This window comes from Anguilla rostrata, chromosome 16, assembly GCF_018555375.3.
Source record: "Anguilla rostrata isolate EN2019 chromosome 16, ASM1855537v3, whole genome shotgun sequence".
NCBI classification, from domain to species: Eukaryota; Metazoa; Chordata; class Actinopteri; order Anguilliformes; family Anguillidae; genus Anguilla; species Anguilla rostrata.
Window position 1 is genome coordinate 14613123 of NC_057948.1, and position 26288 is coordinate 14639410.

The 26288-nt window shown below is 45.2% G+C and overlaps 2 protein-coding genes across 5 annotated transcripts in view; both read right to left on the reverse strand.

Annotated features, from left to right (window-relative positions):
• LOC135241668 (cell migration-inducing and hyaluronan-binding protein-like) overlaps positions 1-24393 on the reverse strand; it is a 46704-nt gene extending 22311 nt beyond the window's left edge. Inside the window, exons 1-3 of the mRNA XM_064312226.1 lie at positions 24337-24393; positions 24140-24223; positions 18-177 (exon numbers count right to left, since the gene is read on the reverse strand). Coding sequence (XP_064168296.1) covers positions 18-69 — 52 coding nt within the window. The 5' untranslated portion in view covers positions 70-177; positions 24140-24223; positions 24337-24393. The remainder of the gene's footprint in view (positions 1-17; positions 178-24139; positions 24224-24336) is intronic.
• Positions 1014-26288, reverse strand: part of LOC135241669 (inactive cell surface hyaluronidase CEMIP2-like) — a 28977-nt gene continuing 3702 nt past the window's right edge. The window contains exons 1-23 of one of the 4 annotated variants that reach the window (XM_064312230.1): positions 24140-24227; positions 23308-23448; positions 22540-23098; positions 21326-21495; positions 21028-21216; positions 20299-20468; positions 19410-19619; positions 18743-18948; positions 18498-18567; positions 18014-18142; positions 17755-17840; positions 16061-16192; positions 15588-15623; positions 13509-13661; positions 12924-13101; positions 10819-11034; positions 8230-8438; positions 4752-4934; positions 4012-4237; positions 3409-3510; positions 2086-2246; positions 1427-1536; positions 1014-1347 (exon numbers count right to left, since the gene is read on the reverse strand). In XM_064312230.1, coding sequence (XP_064168300.1) covers positions 1160-1347; positions 1427-1536; positions 2086-2246; positions 3409-3510; positions 4012-4237; positions 4752-4934; positions 8230-8438; positions 10819-11034; positions 12924-13101; positions 13509-13661; positions 15588-15623; positions 16061-16192; positions 17755-17840; positions 18014-18142; positions 18498-18567; positions 18743-18948; positions 19410-19619; positions 20299-20468; positions 21028-21216; positions 21326-21495; positions 22540-23098; positions 23308-23448; positions 24140-24161 — 3846 coding nt within the window. In that variant the 5' untranslated portion in view covers positions 24162-24227 and the 3' untranslated portion in view covers positions 1014-1159. Of the gene's footprint in view, positions 1348-1426; positions 1537-2085; positions 2247-3408; positions 3511-4011; positions 4238-4751; positions 4935-8229; positions 8439-10818; positions 11035-12923; positions 13102-13508; positions 13662-15587; positions 15624-16060; positions 16193-17754; positions 17841-18013; positions 18143-18497; positions 18568-18742; positions 18949-19409; positions 19620-20298; positions 20469-21027; positions 21217-21325; positions 21496-22539; positions 23099-23307; positions 23449-24139; positions 24228-26288 lie in introns of those variants that run through there. The other 3 variants (XM_064312228.1, XM_064312229.1, XM_064312231.1) reach the window with 3 other exon arrangements.

A 26288-nucleotide genomic window follows, 5' to 3' on the forward strand; every position in this document is an offset into this window, starting at 1 on the left:
CTGCCATTTTCACTCACCAGCTTGAATGATGGGAAGGACTGCCACAAGGAGCACCAAACAGGTCTTCATCTTTCAGCGCTGAGGGCCAGCTCGCTGCAAGATCGATTTCAGGACTGACAGTGAGGTTGCAGAGGGTCAAATGCAGTGCTCTAGGGTCAAGTGGATTGCCAAAGTCATCTGAAAATAAACGAGTGCAGTCAGGCACATGTAGCAGTTCCAGTCAAACTCACAGCTGGGGTTTTATAGTGAGGTTCTCTACACCAGAGTCTTAGCAGAAGCCATAGAGAGCTCCTCAATGCCTGTTATTTCTGTGGTTGTATTAATCTGCAGAGTGCTAAGGTAAGCATTTTCACCATGTTTTTACAAAGGGATCAAAGACACACAGAAAGAGGAATGAAACACTTGCAAGCCTGCATATATTTTCAAAGCTACATAAAGGTTTCCCACACCCACGCACACACACACACACACACGCACACACTTTTTCATGATGAACAAAGAGCTGCAGCTTCACAATCTTCACTGGCCAAAAAAAGCAATGCGCATACGCCCACTCACCCCCACACACTCACATGCACCTGTTTCCATTTGTTTTTTGTTTTTTTTGGCAATACGCACACCATGGGTGTGTGAGGCTCTGAAGAGTCTGAGGTTCATTAGTTCAGATGACAAACGCCCCACTCCCCCCTCAGCCCTCCCTGCCCCCCCACCCGCACTGCCCTCGCTGCTTCTCCAGAGCCTCACCTATGCATCCTCACCCACTGCCACAAGTGACCAGTTATTTAAAAACGCCTCTGTTTAAATCGGCTAGAAGTTGTCACGAATGTTATGCTGCTGAATTTTTCTCATGATTATTTTAAAACTGAGGCGGCAACATACAGTCAGGTGATCAAAACAAAAGGCCCTCCAAGTCACTTCCTGTGCCGACTTCACATTGGCCTTCACCGGCGGGAAAAACCCCAGGGTTTTCACCAGGGTTCAAGAAGGAAAATGAGACACAGAAGACACGGCTGTCCATTACCACAGGAGCGTTTATTCATGTGTCAGCTGATACAGGTGTAATACAGGTGTGAGGAAATGAACAGGAAAGGACTGGAAAATAAAATCAGAAGCAGACACGAGAGGGGGGTCGGGCTGGGGGAACCCCTCAGGGGCCTGGTCAGTGAGGACCCCCCAGGATGGCGTTGGCCCCGTGGGGTTCCCGCTCTCTCCCCAGGCACCCATAAGTCCGCAGAGCCAGCGGGACGTAGTGCTGCAGGGTGGCCCACTCCTCCCCCCAGCCCCGGCTGATCGTCCTCACCCAGGGCGGAGATGGCTGGCCCCTGTACCCCAGAAAAGCCAGACTTCCTGCAAGGAAAAATGAGGGATCGTGGTTATGGCTGTGCAGAACTGAGCACGGCTGCGCGTTCTCATCTCACAGCATCACCTTTCCTGAAGAGGCTGACGGGCTTTGCAGATCCCAGTTTGGTAAAGGCAGAGATCCTGGAATCCCTGGGCAGGTCTGAGATGTCTCTGGAGCACACCAGCACTATGGACCTGAAGAGCAGGCGAATCAGCCCAGTGTTAGTTCCCACTGGAGGGATGAAGGGTTACATACACAGAGACAGGTACCCTTCATTTAATGAATAATTGTCCAGAACTCAGACAGAATAAGTGCACGCATTACTATGTGCTCAAAACAAACACAACCAAACAACCAAAGCGTTCATGAATTGGAAATGATAAAGAAGATTAATGTTGACTGAACCCAAGGAAGGTCATTTTCTGCATGCCTTTCCTTGTCGGGGGAGATTTTCTATTTTCATAAACTTGAAATGAGAGTATGGCTGCATTCTGAAACAGCAGCCAGGGAATAAGTGTTCGTTATTATCTCTACAGTCACAGAGAGCACTCAGCTAACACAGCTGCTCAGCAATGAGCTCTGAAAACAGGCATCCCACAGAGGAATGTAAAACAAAGACTTCAAACAGATTCTCCCCCCCATCACGGGAGCAGGCGGTCTTAAAAGAGATTCTTTATCTCTCTTTCCCTCTGTCTCTCCATCTCTCTCTTTCACAGAAAAAAAGGCAGTGCAAGCCATCTGACCTCTCATTCACAGCACTGATGATGTAGGATTCAACTGCAGTGTTGCCGTGGGTGACTGACGCCGTTTCAAAGTGCCTCTTATCTTGCACCTGTCCCGTGCAAGCATCCACTACCACAAAAAACAGTCCCTTCATTCCAAACAGGAACACCTCCTCGTTTACCTGGAGATGAGACAAGAAACAACCAATAGGATTAACAAAGCTTGAGAAACACTATTCCTGCAACACTACCTCCACTTACAGAACCTAAAGCACACACACTGCACAATATCACCACTTGGCAATATCCTTTCAGCAATGTCGATCAAACAACAGTTTCCTTAATGACAGTATGAGCTGAAACCACACCCAGCAGAATCTCAAGATACACCTCAATCTAACAATGGCCATGGATCACTGCCTAGGCCCAATGCCCCTCCCCACCCATCGTGGATCATTATTCTTACGGCCTGGGTTTCAACAGAAAGGAGACCAGCTTTAACGGAGTATTTCACTGAAGTCCTTGGCGTTTGTTGCTTGAGCATGGCATTAGAGAGTAATCCCAGTCATGCTGCTTCAGGAAAGTCATTTCCTTTTTCAGGGGCCTTGCTGTTCAGTTGCCAGGAGAAAAGTGGAAAATTCCATTGTCTGCTCTTTTCCTTGGGCTACAAGCAGATGCTTGCACCATGTGACAGGAAGTGCTCCATCTCATCCACTGATATTGCAATGTAGGCAAGCAGCTGGCCAGTCAGAGGGAGGGCATTTCTCAAGTGCATGAATAGATGAGCAGCATTTTCACTGAGCTTCTGACTGCATTAAGGGTTAATCGTTAAAGTGTGAAAAACTGCGGATTCTATTCAGTCAACTTATGAAATAAATTTTCATTGTTCGAATTTTTAAAAAACTTTTTCTGGTCCTACACAATTTAGAAAATAACGTGTACTCAGCAGTGCTTTTCAGACATCATCATATACAAGCCATGAACTTAGCCTGGAGCCATCACCCAGAGGCACAGCGTAGCACAGGGCTGCATGGCACGCGAGTGGCGCTAAGCCCCATAATCTCACATAAACGGACGGCTTACGCAGAAATCCCTAGTGTGTATAACACAGCACGTCGAGTGGGGATCCACCACACCGCAGCTATTTAACACTCACTACTGGGGCCTTAGGGCAAAAGGCAAAAACATGGCCCTCTCAGCTTCACAAAGCACTCATCTTTAGTTTCTATTCTTCTCACCTCTGCAAACAGCTCAGCATTAGGAGATCCACATGCCAACACACCTAAGGAAATGGCTGTTTTGCTTAAACACTGCAGCAATGGGGGCAAAGTTCAGAAATCCTACCTTAATGAAAGCAGACTTCAGGCCCTGCTGAACACTTGCGCTACTCAGGGAGAGAACCTGGATCTTGACATACTGTTGGAGAGGGTCAGTAGACACAGCCACCTGGATTCAACAAGACATCATCCATACAGATCACAGGGAAGGCAAATAATTCTCAGAACAAAAAAGGCAAATTGTTTTTGGCCTTCTTTAGTCAGGAGGCAGATGGTTACAAACAAATAAATATAAAAGTTGTCTGGTAGAGGACTCATGTACAGTGAGGCAGATTGTTTTTGAGGCAAAGAAAAACAAAAAGCCATACAGTGGTTATAGCTCAAAAAGTTGGTTGCATCTTGGGGGCTCAATGTCTCCAAATCTATCATGAAATGCTACCTCCATGCCAATAATTTTTGGAAGGGTTGCCAGAAAAAAAGCCTCTATTGTGGGCAATCAACAAAAATAAACATCTGGAGTTTGTTAAATGGCACTGGAACATTGGAAATCGCTGTTATGGTTAAATAAGACCAAAGTTAGCTTTTTGGCTACACACTCTAATGGTGGGTTTGGTGTCAGAAGGAAGGCACTTAAGTTGAAAAGGACACCATGCTATATATATAGCCATACCTGCGGGGCCCCACACAGGGGGCAGGGTGTGGTCACACGCTCTGACGCCCACAGCCGGCGTGGGGGGTCTGTGCTGCTCTTCTTTTTGGAAAAGGGGTGGGGGTGACAGGCCCTAGGGGCAGAGGAGGGGATGATGGCCTGAATCTTCACCCTCTCGCACCCGTGCTCTGAGCAGTAGCTGTGTCCCTGGCGTTGATGGGCAGCCTGCAGGTAAAGGAAGAGGTACCTGGTGGGAAATGCATCAGAGGAGGGCTGTTAAGGTTAATACATCATTTACACCACATACATTTCATCTACCCACGCCAGTGATACTCCTTTGCATTTACAGAAGAACAACAAGCTCAGCACCTTGTTCAAATGTATAATGGCAGCGCCACACCTGCGAATCAAACCTGAAACTTCCTGCTTACACATCCAGTTCTCTGTCCAACATACTTCTGCTCCATCCACTATACTATACTGTACAAGAACTTTTCCAGCATTCAAATTCAATTAGCTTATCCATACTGAATATGGACTAAACGCTGGGTCTCATTTTGTAATTATGTAATACAATGGTAATTATTTCATGCTTTGCAATGATTCATCAAACCCACATGTACCAAAATTTATTTAAAAAACTGCCTCTTTGCACAATGGTTCCATCAGTACAGCAAGGGCCATTGATCTCAAACATTGACAGGATAACAACATAATTTCTCACGCTTCTCCCTGAAGCACCCTGGATCACCCTCCCTTACCCTGTCCTGTTACTGTAGTGATAGAGATTCCTGTTGCGTGCTTCCTGTAGGGATCTGAGGGAGGGAGCAGGGTCATATTGTGCCACGCCCTGCACCCTCCCGCTCTCTCTCTGGTAGATGTCTGACACAACTTTGAAAGCAGTTCCTCTGGGGAAGCAGAGCGCCAACAGGATCCAGTCTTTCCTGAAATCAAACACATTGTCCAATCAGGGACCCAAAACCATACACACCGACCAATCATACAGTCAAAACTGAACACATCGACCAACTTGGCTATAGTCGCTTCTGAAAGGAAACACAACAACCAGAGAACCAGCATGATTAATCCCCCACTGAAACCAAGCACACCAACCAAAGTAGAGAACCAGCATGATCCAGTCTTCCCAGAAATCAAGCACACCAGCCAATCAAAGAACCAGTAAGATTCAGTCTCCCTTTAAACCAAGCAGACAAACCTATCACAGGACTAGCTTGTTTTAGTCTCCTCTGAAATCAAATAAACCAGCAAATCAGAAATGTGCAACAGATAAGGAGGAGGCATTTAAGCTTTGTGCCAGGGCACCTCCCCTCTTAAAACTGTTATTTACTATATTAGGCACACTTATTTTCCAAATACCCGACTGCTGGACATGTAGCATCAGAGCAGATGTTAGCTTTCTGTCTGTCCTTAGAGCGGAGAATTCTGATTTGTATGTGACACGTCTTCGATGGCTAATATGGCATTTAATGACTGCTTAACTTTCTATGGTGCATTGTTAGCTGTAAGTTAAGTTTTTCCACTTTAAATCTTTGCATCACTGGTCTTTGGACTTCAAATAATTCTCTTATGAAAGATCAGGCACTGTTAAAGAATGGATAGGTGTTCTGGTATGGTATGAGACTAATAACAGAAAAGAACACAACGTTAATGTACTGTGTTGCCAGTCAAGCCATTTCAAAACATCTTCATCACCTACCGCCTTCAGATAAGATGTACTGAGACAAAAATGACTGGCCAGCACTAAATGTCATACATATAGACATCTGATAATGAGTATCGCTTTTGTAATTCACAAACAAATACTGAGCATAATTTTAAAATAAAAAACAGGTCTAGGAATATAATATGGCTGAAATCATAACATAAATAAATACAATTATTATCCACCCAACCAGAGTACATCTACAAAAGCACAACAGAAAAAGCCAGTTAAAAAGCCAAAGACGCTTGCTATTCTACACATTAAATGGAAGTATTTTGTTTTTTTTGGAGAGATCCTCCTCATTTTTAGAAAGTACTCTCTGACCTGTACTACTGCACAGACTTGCGAGCAGCTGCACAGCCATAATGATGCTGTCTAATCGGGATAAGGTCTATAGGACTATCTTAAATAGAGAATTGGGGTACGGTTGTATATCTTATCGTCAGCTTTTTGGCGGGTTGTTCAACATGTTGTTGAACTTAGGCTGTCAGACTGCCCTCAGGTGACAGGTAAATGAAGTGCTCTTTAAAGGAGCAAATAGCCAGGAGCAGTCGAACGTCCCAGCAGGTGCAACCGAGAAGGAACAGCGTGTAGCCCAGCGTTCTGATTAAAGAAGTCCGTGTTTTTCAGCCTTTCCCCCATGAAATCCTATCCCGTTCCCCCCTCCAGCTGTTGCGCACAGCTGTTCCACGCCATTTCATGCACAAGCCCTCGTCTCCATAGGTCCCAGATGTGGCACACTGCCGTCCTGTCTGCCATAAATCAACTCAATGTGCAGCTAATGAAGGGTTATGATGGAAAAGGAGCGCTTTCGCTGTCCTAATAAACAAATTTTTCAATAAATCAAAGCCTCCTGACTCCAACACGTGAAGCCTGCGTTTGTCATTTCTCAGAATGTTCTGACATGCTGTCTGGTTACCGCAGGCCAGGACCGGCATACTTGGGGGGGGGGGGGGAGGGTGGCTGGGGAGGCATCTGCACCCTCTGAGTTCAAACCGCTATAATATTTGCTGCAGGCTACGGTTCAGATCCCAGCAGGATACAATGTTTGCTTCCCAGAGAATATACTGTACAGTATGTAACAGTGCTAGATTGCACCTGACCACAGTGAACAAACAGACTGCACTGTCTCACAGCCTTGCCTTTCAGCTGGAGGGAAAATTAAAACAGGGATACCCCAGCCTTCCATAAACTGTCACTGCTCTGCACCCCTACAAGGCAGGGCAGGTGTGTTATCAAAATTAGACTTTCAGGACACAAAAAATAGTTTTTTCTTCGTGGAGGGTGTGCACCTCCCTCAGGATCAGGCCATGCTCCCACAGTAACAGTGATGCAAGAGTAACAGAAAAATTGATGCTGAGGGGCATTTTTATGAATATCAGCAAATGCCAGAGTATGTGTAAAAATTGAAAAAGTACATGTATTTTTACTAACTTGTAGCCTATGGAAAATACTTACAGTATATATTCTGCTTTAACCTATTATCGGTTAAATTTCCATACATTCAACAGCCTGATACAGAATATAAACATTCTTCATAATATATAACTGAATATGATCCTTACTGTGTATTTTCACTCCCACTCTGGTGTCCCTAGAATAGACACCTATCCTGCTATTGATTTTTCTGAAGACAGGGACTGCTTGTACACAGACACCCTAGGGAGTCTGTAGCACTAATGCTGTAGCCAGAGGAGGCATGACCTCTACCGTCAGATATGCATGCAGGCTCATTTGTCTCTCAAGTCTACATGACAAGAGCAGCCTCTTCATCCACACGTTTCCTGACCTTTCCCATCATCCCTTGCAAGTAGAATAGGAGCCTCTCGGTGGTTTTAGGAATTATAAAAAGGTGAGGTGAAATCTGGAGAATTTCAGGAAATCATGTGAAAATACATACAGCTATTGCATAAATACAGCTGTATATTCATACGTCAGACTACATTCAGAGTTTTATGAAGTAGCCTGTGCTTCACCATAAATATAATGATATCCACATGGAAACTTTACAACAGCTTTAAAACATGCCAAGTATGAAACTTAGATCCATCTTTTTCCAGTTACAAAAGGAAATAAAGCAAATTAAATTAAAACTGGTCAATGGTATGAAAAACACTACTGATCTGAACCTTTCGGCAAAGTTTCAATATGTGTTTAGCACACATAGGAATACAAGTATGTATGCTGCACACACAGACATATGCACAGGTGTAAAGGGGATGGCATAAATTGATGGGGTACAGGTGTATGCGCGAAGGCATACTGGTTAGAATTTATGGGCTACAGCTGAACAGGTAAGGGTACACCTGTTCAAGTTCATTGGGTACAGGTGAGGGTGTACCTATTGAGATGTATGGAGTACAGGTGAGGGTGTACCTGTTGAAGTTTATGGGGTACAGGTGAGGGTGTACCTGCTAAAGGTTATTGGGTACAGGTGAGGGTGTACCTGCTAAAGGTTGTTTGGTACATGTGAGGGTGTAGCTGCTAAAGGTTATGGGATACAGGTGAGGGTGTACCTGTTGAAGTTTATGGGGTACAGGATGATCTCCTCAGGCACTCCACTGTGCCAGAAGATGGAGTAGGCCTGCTGGAGCATGACCACAGGCTGGTACTGCTGGTAGGGGGCGCCACGGTTGACCCCCTGCAGAGTGAGGGGGTGGTTGGGGTACCTCTCCCGCATCATGACAAGGGTCAGGTTCTCTGGGCGACGGGCCTGGATGTAGAGCTGGGAGAGAAGGGGGAGATAATTAAGAAACTCATCAAAATCCAGCCTCCACAGAGCATACAAACCAGAGGCATTGTGTAGGGGGGCACACCTGCCTAGTTTGAGTTATTCTGCTTTCTTTTAGGGGAGAAATATTCCCACTGTAGACATCCCATAATTGAGTCTTTTGCCCCTGACGAGTGCAGCCTCAGTTGTTACCTCATCTGTCAGAGGAATGCTACCTCACAGAGCTGGAAGGCCACCACAGACACTCCTAATTATAGCCTTTTGAGTTTTACAGCAGTGCATATTCAGAGTGGAGTACATGCCCTGCAATGGTGGGATAGTCTGTCGCCTGAAAAATGAGGACATGGAAAGCAGACCAGTGTTCCTCCCTGATTTCAAAACACCTCAAACTCTCCCAGAAAAATAATATCACGATTCTTCATGCAGGGGCTGAGGTCGCGTTGCTCCGCCTTTGCATTTAAGCCACGTCAAAACACATCCATCCAGCTCTGAGAACACATGCAGACTTGGAAACTGGAGTGCACATAGGAAAACAGAGCTACTGCTGCTGCTGCTGCACCCCTTTGTGATTTGGAAATGAGAAGCTTTTATCCAGCACAGAGTGAGACCCTCTGCCCTGTGGAACTTGAGGAAGAGCCATTTAGATTCATCCTACATCACAACCACAGAATTCCACTGCCTATCAGTCACATGATTACAAGCCACCTTCCACAACATCAGAAACATGATTACATGTCATTTACCTCAAAAACAGTGACGTGCTGTCAAGCGACAGGCTGTCTAGCAGGGCTGCTGCAGAATCTGTAGGGATTAGCTGCAGAATCTGCAGGCTTTATTTGCAATACTTCATTACTTTGACTGTCAATACAATTTAGTACTAAAAATCTTGGAAAAGGCAAAAAAGTGGAGAAAGTCGCATAACTGCCAAAAAATGTCAAGAATCAAGGAATCTGTGACACCCACGACTTCCGTGATAAATACACAGCCATAATTGTGGCACTGCTCCTTTGTAAGGGGTCCAAAGATAATCAGTATTGTGCCCAGCCAGGAGCTGCTGGCTCATGTTTAGTGCTGACCATATGGCCAGCACAGAGAGACTGGTCTGAGCATGCTCGCAGTGTCCCAAACTGAATGGAATAAGGGAGACGTTCCATTTACTTGCACTGGTGGAGCAGCAGATTCATATCACCAGATTTCTTCTGGCAGCATTTTAAAATTCCACAGCCTAACTGAACAAAGAAAACAATTAAACCTTTTTAATAGAATTGAAATCTTTGTGAATTTTAAACAGAACCACAACTAAACAAATAAAAATTAATTAGTCCTGGAATCCTCAACACACCCTCCCCCTAACACATCATTTTCATTTTTATGGTCTGTGCAGACTCTCCCCAGCTTGTTCCCACTTGCTGCAGCGGGCATAGCACTGTCAGTTCACCCATGCCTGGACCTGAAGAGAGCTTTCGTAAGCACCTGCTTACTCCGAAAGCACAAATCTGGGGAGACAAGCCAGATCCAGGATTCAGGTTTCCACTAAAGACCGCAGCACGGGCTTAGAAAATGAGATGTCAATCAGCAGATTGATGTAACTCTGCAAATGTCACAGCAGGCATATGCATGCCAACACGCTCCACTCTCCTGTTGTTTCAGAAAAAGGCATGGAGCAGGGGGAAAAACACTAATTTTGTTGCGGTATTTGAATGGAGTAATGGAGTGTGGTTGATATGCAAAGCAGGCCTTGGGTTATCTGAATGGAGACACTGTAATTCCAGCACCGCACCACTGTAGAAGGACAGGAAGCACTCAACTTTGTCGTCCAGAGAGCGCCCCCTGCTCCTCAGGCAGTAAATCACACGCAAGTCAAAACCATCTCAGAACCAAGCCTCTGAAGACCCCTTTCTGAACACACACTCGGGAAGCCATCTGGAAAGATACCCCGGTTTTAAGAAGCCTCCTCTCAGCAGTCACCCCAGCCCTATGAGGGCTCCCCTGCATTACTCCCACCCCAGAGGTCAGGCTTTGGAAAGAAAGACCTGGATTGACACTGTGGCACAGCCATCTTTGTTTATTTGCACACTTAATTAGCAGGCATAACACACGGAATGCCGCCCAAAGAGACAACCTGCTCCATCACACCAGTCACAGACGCCAGTAAATCCTGCCAAGTCAACTCTCCCGTGATCAGCAACACTGAACTCAAAGAGTAGGAGAAACATGTACAGATCTGCCAGTAAGCTACAGTGTAGAAACTGTAGAGTACCCTGTGTGCGATACAGAGTGAAGAGTATAGATTAGCCTGTGTAAGACACTGTTGAGAGGCAAAGCACAGAGAAGGTAAATGGGTCAAAAGACAGAGGGTCAAGCCAGGTCTCACCTGTGCATATTGTCCGTGGCAAATCACGCCATTCCACCGCGGCACGGTGAGGCAGCCAGGGTGCCGGATCAGGTAGTTATCAGCTCGGGCCACATAGGAGTCTGGGTACCCAGTAAGAGAGCCGTCTAGGTCGTGGAAGATGGATGTCTTGTCCCCATCCATGTCATTAGCCCCAAACCATGGGCCTGGCTGCCCAAAGAATACATTTAGACCCACCTAGAGTTCAGGGAGAAGACTATGTCATTACTACAGAACATACTCGCAAACATACTCAAAAGCACCCACACACAGACTTGCATTCAGACATACTTTCTGACACAAATGCAATCAAGTTTTATATTATCGCGATCCTAGCACTGAAATTATGCAGTCTGCTCAGGGGACTCTTGATTGACAGAATCTGTGAGACACTGTGACAACTGCACCTGACAGAGGTACATCGTTAATCCCGATAAAAATGAAGACACTACAGCCCCAATGTAAAACAGTCTATTAGGAAGTGCGAAGCCAGATTGCCCATCATTTGCCATTCCAGAGATGACTGACCTCTACCCTCCCCCCCCCCCCATACTGCATGACTTTCTATTGGCTCCTGTTCCCATATTGCACAGCAAGCAGAGTAAAGTAAATGCTTTCCATATGAAGGAAAGTGAGAGGCTGAGATCGCAGGCACAGGCCCATCCTCGGGGGGCTCACACAGTGCGGCTCCTTCAGCTCTGGACCTGTCACTGCCAAGAGCACAGAGCTGAGACTCACAGTCTCCAGCTCAATTTGGGATCCTCATATGCACTTTCAGTCCAGTTGGAAATACTTGTGCACAGTTGAGCCTGTGCAATACTGGCTCCTCCCCTTTGGGAGAATCTGCCAATCAGGACTCATGCCTGAAAGGCACTTCTGCCCAAAGGCACTTTCGTTAGGGCAGGGGGAATTAAACAGGGCAGAAGCAGGGGAGAGAACATTATTACACAATGAGAAAAGTGCTCAGAGGTTTTAAATATTCTAAATATGCAGCGATTGCATAATTTGACCATTAGAAGGCAGTACAGTGGCTCATCAGCCACAGTCCCTCTGTCATTTTATCATGTCATTACAGTTCAGTACTTCTACCAAGAGGGAGTCAAGGATCCTGTGAAAAACAAACTTCTCAGAACAGGCAAACTCTATATGAGACCATACTATGTTAGGAGAACCTTCATTATCTCAGGTGTTGCTTCAGCACATCACAGTCTAAGCCAGTGGTCTCCAACCCTGGTCCTGGAGAGCTACAGGGTCTGCTGGTTTTTGTTTTCACCTTAACATCAGCACCCAATTGAGACCAAAGATACCAGGTGAGTTGAGTTAACTGTGTAATCAACTGCTCTAATTGATTCATGAAGTGCAGAGTCACTATGAAAACCAGCAGACCCTGTAGCTCTCCAGGCCCAAGGTTGGAGACCACTGGTCTAAGCTCAGCTTGGTGACAGTGTTACACATACACACAGACACACACGTAGACCGCAGAGCATGCAGATAGCAGAATGTGGGGACATTCCCTGTCTCAGGTTAACTTTCTCCTACAATGCATCTCTCTGTTTACAGTCCTCTGTGTCTCTGACAGGCACGTCACAAACAATGAGCTTTAGGAACCATGAAATTACTGCTTATGATCTGCGGCTTGAGTAAGAAAGCCAGTATGCAGATCCCCTGTCCCAGGGGAGCAGTCAGCGACCTTAAACTGGCTCCGGTGCAGAGCAGTAGGTGAGACAGGGAGCACTGTGATCTCTGTCCTCTCCATAACCCCCAAAATGAATTTTCAACTCAATGCTTAAAATATTTTAATGGTCGACAGAGCATAGTCTTGGCAAAGTTAAAGGCGCATTTTTATAGTACAAAGTCACATTCTTCAGAGAAAAAAATGAAAAAATAAAAGCCAGAACTTGGCTTTGAGTAAGGATTGGGACAGGGCTGTTGATTTTAGCCTCCCCCCTGCCCCTCCACGCCACGCCACGTCACACCTCGCCCCACCCACTCCATTTGCCCCATGCCGTCCCACCACACCTCCTGGATGTGTCCCACCCGACACTGACAACACCATCCGTGTTCATGGAGCTCCCCAGTGTGCTTACAGTTCTCTCCATCTTGATGGCAGAGATGTTATTCTGGGGGCTTCCCTGCCAGGCATTCTTCATGGAGAACCCAACAGCACTGGAGAACCGGTCCACGGTGGGGGAGAACTTCTTAAAGGTGCATCTGGTAAGCCTCACTGGACCATCATACACCTGGAACCCCCGAATCGGGAAAGTCCTAAACAAATACCATTTACAAAAATAATTCATGCTTTAATTTGGAGGCTTCAGACCTCAAAGCAGATCATATTATTATCATTTTGCCCCAAACAGCATAACTCTTGGTCTGGATTACTTTACCTTGCACTTAACATAGAATATTAGAGTAGCATATGACAAAGAGTTTGATACTCAGTAGCACACACATTCACACACATACGAGCGCACACGCTTGCAGTGTGTATTTCAGCATTTTGACTTGACCTTGGGCCACTTCTTATTCTCTACCCCTGAGCTGCCAGACTAAGCATGAAGGAGGGTGATTTAGACACACACACACACACACACACACACACCTGCTACAGGTACCCTAGTAAAGTTATTGAAAAACACTACCTGCTGAGAGTGAGATACATAAATACTTACTTGTTTCGGGGGAGTGTTCTGTATATGTTGTTGGTGCCTTTGCCCCAGTATCTGTTCTGGCCCCCATGGCTGCCCACATTACTGCTCTCCCCTACAAATATAGAGTCCATCACCTCCAGGCTCGAACCTTCATCAGTGGGGAAAGTTCCATCGCTGATGGAGAGAAAACAGGGTTTTATTAAATAAAGAGGACAAAGGAAATAATGGCCTCAGCAACCCTGATGCCATCAATCACAATGAGAATCAGAAATGATATGTTAGTAGCTTTCTGGGACACAATTGCTGTCAGAATATGCCTTTCCAAGAAAACAAAAACAGAAACAGAGAGGGAGCTTAAATTCATTCCTTCTTTAAATCAATCTGTTTTCCATCTCATAGGTCGGTCTGTGTATGCTTTGGAAAAAGACACAAGAAAGTCGCCAAAAATGAGAAGTGGTTGAAGGAGGCCATCTGAGGATTCTGCCATCATTAATGTGCGCACAGTAATTAAGCAGTGATGGACTTATCAACCGATGAGAGGACCTTCCATGACCCCGTCTCTTTGGTGCTCAGTGCACGGTGAAAAAGTTCCCCCCTCTCGTGACCTCACCTACACCTTCGTTAGGCTTATTCACACAGAGTCGGGAAGGTTACGGGTCTGTCATTAACACACACAGAAGGAAAAAAGGGGTCAATGAGGGAGGAGAAGCTAATGGATAAAGTGAGCCTAATGGAACTTTAATTAAGCCATTAATGGTGTGCAAATAGGTCTGTTATTTCAGCAGGACTTTGCTGCTATCTGAAGGCATAGACAAGATTTTTTTTCCTGACAGATTTTGGAAGCTCCTTCTACTTAACGAGGAGCTCATTTTAATTGGATGCCTTTTCCAATTTTGTGGACGACTGTCCATTATGCTAATTGTAAATCGGCTTAAGGTGAAAAAGGTTGTCGGGACAGACAGCTTTAACACTGTTAATACAACCTGGACTTAAGGTTGAAAAGGGCTGAAGTGTTTATATGACCCTGGTGGATAAAGGTAGGTTGTGTAGGTCTGTATACTGTACTACAGCACAGAGACCCTTTTTATAACAGCACCAAGAACAGGCTCTGTTTAGTGGCTGAGACTACTCTTTCTCAAACCCCTCATTAATGATCTTTTGGCCATCTAGTGGCAAAGCAGAAGCACTGCCAATACCCTGGGGAGTCCCACACACTCAGTAAATAGCTCAGTTTCCTCAAAGCAAATTTATCTTGGAGCAAACAAACAATCAATCTCTTTTATTTTTCCAGGAAACATTCTGAAATACAAATGTTTTGCAGATTCCATTGCTGGCGAAAGTAAGATGAATATTTAAGAGAAACCCACTTTAAAATAACATGAATTATATATTCATACAAATGAAAGGAAGTGAGAGAGGAAGTGTGGAGTAAGCAAACTGCAGCTCTTGCTATTTGCTGTAATTCGCATTCAAACAAGTTATTTCAGATTTTTCTGACCGGTCTACTTATTAGAATGCTCAGGTCTAACATTTTAATTATGTTTAATCAGCATTAAAAGTCACATCAAATTCATACTGCTGAAAATTCAGCCAGTGAGTGCGCGAGCAAATGAATAAGGTGAGAGAAAGAGTGAGTGAGCGATTAGCAAGTGAGTGAGTGAGTGAGCGAGCGATTAGCAAGTGAGTGAGTGAGTGAGTGAGCGAGCGATTAGCAAGTGAGTGAGTGAGCGAGCGATTAGCAAGTGAGTGAGTGAGTGAGTGAGCGAGCGATTAGCAAGTGAGTGAGTGAGTGAGTGAGCGATTAGCAAGTGAGTGAGTGAGTGAGTGAGCGAGCGATTAGCAAGTGAGTGAGTGAGTGAGTGAGCGAGCGATTAGCAAGTGAGTGAGTGAGTGAGTGAGCGAGCGATTAGCAAGTGAGCGATTAGCAAGTGAGTGAGTGAATGAGTGAGCGAGCGATTAGCAAGTGAGTGAGTGAGTCAGCAATGGGGACAATGCCATTCCTAGTATAGTGATGCAGTCAAAAACCTGGAATACTGATTTACGGCAGATTGCTTTTTCACAGTTCACTGAAAGAGGAGAAGGTGGCTGGGAGTGCCATACCTCGCTAGCGTGAGTCCAATGCCGTTGTCTGCAAACCTGTAAGAAAGTCAGGATTGGGGGTGCTGAGGTGCAGTGTGACAGATGAAAACGCTTTTGTGCTAATACAGTGCGGCTGCAGAGGCATCCATATTGGCAGCTTATAAATAGAACGCGTTCATCTGAGAGCCACATGCTGGAAAGCTCAGCAATAGTCTTAATATTCAAAGCATATGGAGAGAATTACAGTAGAATTTCTCGCCCTCCTCTCCTGCTCTGTAATTTCAGTCCACTGCTCCTTTTTCCTCTCATAAAAACGGGTTCACGTGCATCCACAAATCCCTACTCCTCGTGGCCTTTGAAGATTGTTTTGAAAATAATCATTATAATCAAATGCAAAGGAACAAGCAGCAGATTGTTCTTGAAGTGAATGTAACTTTTTTTGTGGGCCTGCGCTGCCTTGGTGACAGAGATAAGAGCTGGGAGGACTTGCTTACCCACAGTTCTTAAAGATGACATCGCCTCCTCGGGCCCATGCTCCATGGTCATTGTTCTTAAAGGCTATTAGCCCGTCAATGAGGGCAGCGGCCCGGGGCTTGGTGGGATCTGCATCCAGGTGGGGTCGGTACCTGTGAGGAACCAGGAGCTATGTGGTTATTCATCACAGTCTAACAGCATTTTCATTGTCTACTCTGAGAGTGCATGTGTGGTTATTAAGTCTGGTCTTAGAGCATGGTCACTATGTGGTTATTAAGTCTGGTCTTAGAGCATGGTTACTGCACAGTTATTAAGTCTGGTCTAAGAGCATGGTCACAATGTGGCTATTAAGTCTGGTCTAAGAGCATGGTCGCTGTATGGTTATTAAGTCTGGTCTAAGAGCGTGGTCACTATGTGGTTATTAAGTCTGGTCTAAGAGCATGGTTACTGTGTGGTTATTAAGTCTGGTCTAAGAGCATGGTCACTGCATGGTTATTAAGTCTGGTCTAAGAGCATGGTCACTGCACGGTTATTAAGTCTGGTCTAAGAGTGTGGTCACTATGTGGTTATTAAGTCTGGGCTAAGAGCATGGTCGCTGTATGGTTATTAAGTCTGGTCTAAGAGCGTGGTCACTATGTGGTTATTAAGTCTGGTCTAAGAGCGTGGACACTATGTGGTTATTAAGTCTGGTCTAAGAGCATGGTCGCTATGTGGTTATTAAGTCTGATCTAAGAGCATGGTCGCTATGTGGTTATTAAGTCTGGTCTAAGAGCATGGTCACTATGTGGTTATTATGTCTGGTCTGAAAGCACAGTCACTGCAGGTGTATTCTGAATGGTCCAACAGCATGTTTCCAGGGAAATGGGCCATCACAGCTGATTTGTGTGATTAGCTCCTGGAAGAATAATAGATGCTCACAAGTCTAAATATAACTGCTGTATGAGTTCTCTCTCAGCTCCAGTGCTGGGTTTTTTAGCATGGCATTATCAGACTGAGTACTGCATTTTACACAGAAAAGGGAAACACAGACATTGCTCCCTAACCATCTTCAGAAATCAAACATCAATCGATCACCAAAGGGCGCTCAGTTTCCCAGAACAGAGGCACAGAAAATGAAGATTATGCTGAGTGCTTGCAGTCAGTACTCCAAATTATTTCTTTGGCTCTAATGGAAAAAGAGCATCCACCTTCAACAAGAAGTGGTTATCTCACCAAACAGCTTCTGTCCCCATTAAAAGCAATTTGATGCAGACATCAATTGTAACAAACAGCAGATTGCGGTGATAAACAGATGATTTAAAACACTCATAAGGGCCATGAAACACATTTTAATATGTAACCACTTAATAGAACAGTAAATTTGCCTCATACATCCATGAATTACACTGAGAGGGTCTGATGAATGAGAATGAGAATGAATAAACATGCTCCAACAAGGACGAACAGAACGTGACACGTATTTAAAATAGCTTAGGGTCAAAATGTGCTGTTGCAGTGTAGGATTCAGAGCACCCCGTGGGGGCATGCTTAATTCTTACAGCAGCTTACTGCAGTACTGTCATTTTCCACCTGACAGCCTCTCATTAAGCACAAGGTTATTAAAGTAGAGAAGAGCAGCAACAGAACCTACAGCCACCCCCCTCGCTCGCAGGGGCAGAGGGACAGACGGTAAAGACAGGGTGTGGCAGTGAGCGGCAGGGCGTGTACGCTGTACCTGGCATTGTCAATCGTCAGGTACTCTCTGGGATTGTTAGCGCTGGCGTGTGTGGTCTTCACTCCTTTCCCAATAAAGAGCCCAGCCTACAGACCAATCACAGCACAGCTGTCACCACACCCACACACAAATGTGCACGCACATGCACATATGCATACCACACATGTATGTTATGTTATGTAAAACCAAGTAAAGCATGGTTTCAGTAGACAAGGTCCAGATAATGCCAGGGGCCTGAGAGGGAAGGTATGTGTCTTACTTTAAAGTTGGAGTGCACCCTGTTGCTCCGAAATATTCCCAGTGGCGTTAGCTCTGCCTGGCCTTCTGGGTACCAGCCTTCGGACAGTCCCGTAGGAACACGATGGAAAATAAACCACATTCCCACATCCTGCCAAGAAGAGAGAGTGCAGGGAATTCTGGGTAAGGCAAGCCCTGCCCACACACATAGCATTCAGGAAATACAATGAAGCCCTACATAGCTTAAAGGCAGGACATTTATGAATGAAGCCTTTAGGGCTGTTATTGGGAGAGTAAAAGTGGCACATGTTGACTGTTGTGCTTGCGTTTGCCTACACAACTCTTTCAAGAAGGATTCCGATCAACAGAGCACAAGGCCAGAGGCAATCCATCGATTAGACCTCAGCAGCAGCGCTGTACCGCGGCTAATGGAATTCCTGCCGCTACATTTAATAATTTAAATACATTAAATACATTACAAAAAAGGTCAAAGAGTGACCCTGTACCTGGGAGCCAGCAGCTGCATTGCCGATCAGGTTATTATTGGGATTCGCAATCCAAAATGTGCTGACCGCCCTGTGAAAGGAACACATAGCAAAACATCAAATAATCAATGTGTACAAGAGCTCTGCAGGTCCGCTGATGTTTTTAAATAAAGGTATATATCAATCAGTTTTATAAAGATTTCAAGAACACATCAAAGCAACAGTGAATGTTTAGAAGCTAGATCCTGCAAAGTGTTCAGGCTCACATGCAGTCGGTGCTGGGGCTGGGAGTGTAATCTCCATAAACAGCAGCACGTATGTTCAGGCACATGGTCTCGTCCCTGTCAGTAGGCAGGATGGTGCCGGGACGGGTCAAGAGGCCAAGATTGTGGTAGAAGGTGTTCCTCTGCTCCACACCGTCCTCCAGGAAGAAGCAGTGGCCCAGGGTGTCGTACCCCACTACATCCTTCACCTAGGACACAAAGGGGAGAGGGAGATCAGTCTGGCTGTCACTCCCAGTGAAGGACACACCTTCATAACTATACAGAGACCATCACTTTTGGCCAACAAACTGGAAATGACACCTGAAAAGATGATTATTAATGGTTTGGTTTGTGTTTAAACAAAGCTGGTAATTCTGTCAGAGCTAAAACTGATCTAGCAATGGTTTAGTTTGTGAATAAATTAATCTATTAATGCTATGGATTGCAATTAAATGAAGCTGTTATGGTTTGGATTGTGATTAAGGTAATAAGGTTTTTGACTGTGACTGAATGAACTCGGTAATGGTTTGGACTGTGATTAAGTTTATAATGGTTTGGACTGTGATTAAGTTGATAATGGTTTGGATTGTGATTAAATGCATTTGGTAGTGGTTTGACTCATGATGTAAGGAAGCAGTTAGTGGTGATGTGAGTTGAGCAGAGTGCATACCAGCAGCCCATGTGTGTTGTGCACAGTGACACATCTGGAGAAGCAGTGGTGGACAGACAGGTTGTCCAGGTAGGTGGGGGGGTCATACCCTCCCCTTTCGTCCACGTCCCCAGCCAGGTGGAAGTGCACAGGGTAGCTGCCCCGGTTCTGTTGGCCCAGTCCGATCAGCTCAACCCCGGACATGTGGAATGAGTGAAACCCTTTCTGGATCTGAAGAGACAAACAGAGCTGTTACATGATCTCTCCATCTTTAGATTTGGACAGACTCTCAGAGGTCCCTCTCTGACTTCTTCTTCCAGCTCCGTGTTGAGAGAATAAAATACCTAATTCGCTGGTCTTTCATGGTTTCATTTATTTTTTTATGTGAATTTAGGTTCACCACCACTGCGAGCCAGGATAGTGTTGCTCCTTATTGAATCCCAGTAAAAGAACAGATTTATACTTTTACAGAAGCCATTTCAAAAGGAAACTTTGTCCACCCTAAGGGTTTATACATTCGTAAATAGTGTCATTGCAAAGCAAAACACTATTGTTATCCGACAGAGAACTCATCATCATTATTTCCATTATTATTTTTGTCCACCATCTCTGAAGACAACTTTCGAGGTAGACGCACTAAACCAACTCTCAAATGTGCAGCTTGGTCCCAATCGATGTGCTTGTATACAACTTTCCAAAATTCCAAATAGTTTCCCAGATATCTAATGCTATTTGACAAAATAATTCCCATGGCGAACGAATGGCAGAAATTTTAGATCGCAATTCTTCAGGAAATACACCCTCCTAGTTTTAAATTACCATCATTTATTACATGCACAAATGTATGCTTCGATGAAATCCGACACCGGTAGAGTTGCATCTGGAAGCATGCTACGGGCAGGGAGCTCACCTTGATGTGTCCTCCGAAGGTGTCCTGCTTGAAGAGGTGGCAGTGGTTGTATCCATAGCAAGCGCTCTCCATCTCACTCTGGACTCTGATGTTCCTGGTGAGCAACCCCACCTCTGCCCTCATGTCCACTCCATCCACCACCTCCCCCATGTGGAGGTAATGAGGCTTACCTGCCAAAACACATCACCTGCCACATTAGAGCCAGCTCTCGGTGTACCTGCCAACATCGCAGAGCTGACCTCAACCCTGCAATTATTTCTATAAATTAGCGTGACAGATCTAAAGGCTTTCTCACTTTCTATTTAGCAGCAATTAGCCGGGCTAAGGAGCTGCTGAAAGGGGAGGATGAGGCAGGTGAGGTGCTGTGGCATGGAGCCCAGAGCTGCACACAGGGCATGCCACAGAAATGAGGGTGAGATGGAGGACACCCCTTACAATGCTATGGGATGGACTGCAAGAGAGACTGCAGTAGGAGCAACAGGTTGGGGTGCTGTTGGGTACAGTTTGAATAAGACCTGCTTGGGTAGAGGGGATGAAACAGAAGAAAGAGACAGGTTGCCTGATGGCTGTGCTACTCTGGTCCCGGAGGGCCACAGGGCCAGCAGGACTATTCTAACCTTACCCTGGAATGCTTTAGAGAGGTGGAACTAGTGTTGGCAACCTGCCTTAGAACTCAGTTCATATTGAAACTAACAGGACGGGAGCAGAATTGAGAGATGGGAGGCATACCATCGATTTTGACCTGGGTGCGCTTGCACTCCGGACAGGGGAGGAGCTTGAACTCTTCTGCCTGGTGCATGGAGTAGTCAGTACTTGCCACAACCAGCCGGTCCCCAGGCCTCCAACTGGACACATCGTCCACCAGGTCTATCACTAGCCCCTTCATGGCCTCCACCTTAAACCCAATATGTGGTGACCCTGAACCAACACAGGCCAGGAGACAACCATTAGTAAAGTACTTATAATGATACATAATGGATTTAATATAATGAAGGAACAAAAATAACATAGAACAGCGACACTAAACCTTTTACCCATTCACTGTAGGCGGTGACAGTGAAGCGGACCCCACTGTAGGTGTAGAACTGTCTCCTGGCAATGGCTGTGCCTGTGGTTCCGCTCCACGCATAGGGCCGCTTTCTTTCTGTGGTGGAGAAGGGGCCTGCCCGCAAAATGCCCACCAGTGCCCAGGGCTGCCTAAGGGATGGAAATGGCCTATAATCCTACAGTACAGACCCAGAACCAGAGTTACAGAACCAGAGCTACAGAACTAGAGCCATAGAACCAGAACTCCACTGCCTTTGGGTGACAGCTGCCAGAATTTCCTCAGGAAGTTCCCACTGCAAAGGTCTGGCACCTGTTCCACTTCCCTCCAGGATGAGTAATTTTACTGAATACTCTGAGGTTTGACTGAAACTTCCTGATTCTTCAGCATAAAAAGGCTGCACTGATACCAGTATAAATCTTGAACCCAAAAAAGTATACCCATCCAACACTTTGTGACACCTAATCATGATGCAAGGTAACAGATCTTTCAGTGGGGCTATAGCAGTAGTACCTGAAGAACAGAGGCATAAGGTCAGAACTTTAAAAGAAAAAGCATGGCTGCAGTAGGGAGCAGACTCTTATACAGAAATTATACAGCTGTGGGCACTAGATGTGAAAACTGTTATTTCACCGGCTGAAAATAACTCAGCGGCCGTCAGATTTGAAAAAAAAAGACATTAAAATGTGCAGTGCTCTTTTCCTTTCTCAAATTATACAGCAGCCTGGTGATGTCCTGACGTATAACCACAGCTCTGGCACACAGCCAAACTCTCCCACTGTGGGCTCAGAGCTGACTGGAGTCAGGGGAACAGTGTCCTGGAGGGCATGGGGACTCACTGGGCATGCTCAACAGACCAGTAACAGCAGCACACGGGAGGAGTGCTACTGTACATGACACTATATTGTGTCTGAGAGGGGCCGATGCTCCCCACACACCTTTTCACTAAGGAGCCTTTAATATTCACTCACCAAGAGAAACAACACACAGCTCTGCACATTGGCATCACTACATTATTTTTCTTTTTTCAAATAAGAGATTATTTTCATTATCATCTGACTGTGATCAGCTGCTGCAAAAGCATAAACACGTTTGGAGAGGACAGAATAAGGGGAGCTGTCCATGGTGAAACTGCGCAGCAAACACACAGTCCGGCACATGTGCTGAGAGAGGAGGAATGCAGTGGTGGCTCTTACCTGTACCCCAAGTGTTTAATAAACTTGCTCCCCAAAACCTCGATGATGAACTCCCGGGTCTCGGCAGATAAGCTCTTGGCTGCTGAGTCCCCCACCGCCATGGCAATGATCACTCCAGTTGGCTGCTGATCGAGGAACTCTTTGAGTCTCAGGCTGTCATTCGGGAACATGTGCGTGTCAAAGCGGTCTGCGGCCAGAATCTGACCCGTTCCGTCATCCACAACCCTTACGTTGATGCCCCTGCTGCCCCAGAACCTCTCAAATTTGTATGGTCCAAATTGCAAACCCATGGGGTTCAGGGTTCTTGCCAGTAGAGTCCATGAGACTGGCTTTCGGCCGTGCATTTCCAGCGTGCCGGCTTCGTCCACACCGATGAACTTGCTCCCAAAGTTATGAACCTCACTCTGGTCTGTGGACTTCCCATAGAGAACAATGGTAGCAGTGCCTCTGTAGGGGCACGTCTCAGAGCCAATGTGCAACTCCCCCTTGTCTCGAATCAGAATGTGCCTTGTTCTCAGCACAATTCTGTGTGTCGAGTTGTCATTAAAGACCAATACTCCTGGGGGAAAAAATCAGCCATTAAATCAATCAATTAATATATTAATATTATATATAATATTATAAAATATTCCACATTACCCTCACAAATACTTCTGAGCAGTTATGTTTGACCAAATAAATATACTAGCTATGTAGCACTTTTCCCCTCTATTTTTGCAAATGCCCATAGTTACTGGTCATGAAAAAAGAAAGCAAATCCAGATTTACCTCCTCCCTCTATGACAACAGAGTTGACAGTAGCAGAAGAATCCAATCTGAGAAACGTTCCAGACCCTATCACCACGGTCCGGTCTTCGTCATGCCCTGGGTTCCAGCTTTGTAGACGGCGGTTCTTGTGATGACACCTGCCTGAAATTAAGTAATTGCGTTAATACTTTGGTCAGTTTCATATTCAATACTTTTAGAAACATATTATTTAAAAATATAAATGAACTGTAAATATGAAATACAAACCTGTTAACAGTCAGTTACCGATCTACATTATTCTCGCTCCGTGTTGTTGCCCGGGATATGGTTAAGAAACTGATGTCCCTTTTAGGGCACTTAGCACACCTTGTAGGTCTCCAGCACGCGGTCAGCGGCACGCGAAAACGCACTGAAAACTGCGGAACCACGACGAATAGTTGGCCGAACGACGGAAACATATTGTTGATAAAGTTGTCGTGACATAACATTTTCCTAAAAACAAAAGTTAATTTCAACTTCAATTTCTGTGCGCGCAATTTGGACCGTTTCTATAGCTGCAAATTTTCCCTAGTTGCACCCGTCAAGGACGTTGCCAACAAACGATACCATTGTGTTTATGTGGTCTTTTACATTGTGACAAATTTTATACAATATATGGTCGTACTTCAAAATTATATTTAGTTAGATGTCACTTGTGGCAAACCATAGTACAAAGATTATTTTAAGCACATTCAAATTCACATTCACACAGGACTTGAAGCGTGTAAAAAAAAGCACAAAGCGCCAGCTTTTCAGATCATAAACATCAGCCAGCAGATCATAAACATTCTCCAACGTTTCACGTTCTTCTTACCAAGACCACAAATCCTCCTCATATGACAGTCCACAGTGCGCGGAGGGAAATAATAATCCAGACGTGTATGCTACACCTGTGGATCTGAAACCAGGATTTCGCCGTCAGAAAGGAAACTATGCCGGTAAATTCAGCAATAATATTTATTGCTTCAGTTATTTAAAATCCGGAATGCATTGACTCCACTCGCCACCAACCTGTGGTAATGTGGCGGCGACTCCTGCTGTGAGTGTAATCATAGGCGGCTGGTGCGCTTATGATGGGAGAGCCAGTGCGCTCGTGTGATACGACTCTGCTTCTACCTGAGAGCGAACTGTCTTATTTATATGAATCCCAGCTCCCAGTTCGGCTCAGGCTTCGCTGTTTACAACAGCTGAGTGAAACCACTCCCGCTAAAAACCGATTGGTCCGAAAAATTTCTATCTGTCTTGAGGATTTAATTTAGCCTACTGTAAGCAGAGCGCGCCCTAACAATTAACAATCACTGTCCATAGTCTATACAGACAGCATTGCTAATTTGCTATTATCTCTGAACTCCCCAGTATAAGCATAAGTAGGCTATATGTTGTTGAATGTTCACCGGTTCCGAATACTACCACTTCATACTTCATACCTAAAATATAACTGCGGCGGGGGCGCATGGAATACATCGCTCTGTTTATTTATTTCTGTTTTAGACTGTCAAGGACTTTGCTGTACAACACGCAAATATACATTCCAAGCACTCTCTGCTAATGCGACGTGTAATTGGTTCAGGCTGAAAAAAAAAACACAGGACGCTTCATCTGAAAATCTTATCCTCGTTGATACAGAGGTCGCTATATGTGCTTATAGTTTTATTACAGACACCCAAGTCCAGACTGAATTATACAGCTCATATTTAGAATATGATCCTGCAATAAAAATGGAATTTTACTAAAGACATTCCTTGCTCGATAGCGCCGTAGTGCACACAAGGGAGTCGGAACTACAACTTTCTGGCTAGCCTACAAGTTATTGGATGTAAACTCTTTAAAACACCGAAGTAGGTAAATGTTTCCCGACACTGGAACAGTGATTTTACGACTGAGTTGCAACAGGGACTTCACAATCAAAACCAATAGTTAGCAGAGTAAACATATTTTTCGCCCACAGAGGTCGCCGTAAGATGGAATGTTTGCGTATGACCATTGCAGAAGCGTACGTGTGACGGGAACAGTTTGGAGAGTGTGAAGCCTTTCATTGGTTATAGATTTGCTCAAATCTCTTTCAATAAAAATATACACATGATCAAATAGCGCTCCACCGAGATGAACTGATATCAAGATTATGCGAGCAGCCTAATGACATTTCATCACTGCTATTTGCGCACTATTAGCTTCATGCAGCCAAATCAACGAAGCGCCACTGGCTAAATGAGAAATAAGGAAGGTATGGTCCTCAAAGTAGAGTATACTAAATGGAATGTCAAAAATCGAATAGAAAGAATGTAAGAGCTGCACATGTTGCGATATTACGTAGCAGGAACACACTGGTGTAACAGTCTTGCTTCTTGGTATTCTCTCAGTAGTATGCCATACAATACAGCGACAAATCTAACCTTCTAGAATATTTGGCACTACCCAACTGCCTCAGTCTAATACAACAGGAAGCCGAGAAAATGCATGCTGTAAATCAGTGGTGTCAAACTCGTTGCCATGGAGGGCCGGGTGTATGCAGGTTTTCATTCCAACCAATTAATGCTGCCTTAATTGAGTCCAATTACTCATTCAGCCATATGCGTTTAACTGCATTGAAGCACAGAATATAATGCGGGTCACCATAGACGTCGGGTCACCATTGTGCACAAACCTGCATCCCTAATTCAGCAAATAATTTAACTAATTATATAATCAAGATCTGAGGCTGGAATGAAAACCTGCATACACACGGCCCTCCATGGCAACGAGTTTGACACCACTGCTGTAAATAAAGCATAAGAAATTGCCTCGCATGCGGAGGAGTCACTCCGCGTAAAGGCGCGAGCCCCTCTGATTTACTGGCCACAGGGATGGGATTAGTGAAGAAGAGGTATCTGCGGTTTGACGTGTTTGTGTCTTTCGGCCCAATTTGACCAAAGTCGTCAGGGAGGTTGCTATTGGATGTTATAATCTGTCACAATTAAGGAGTG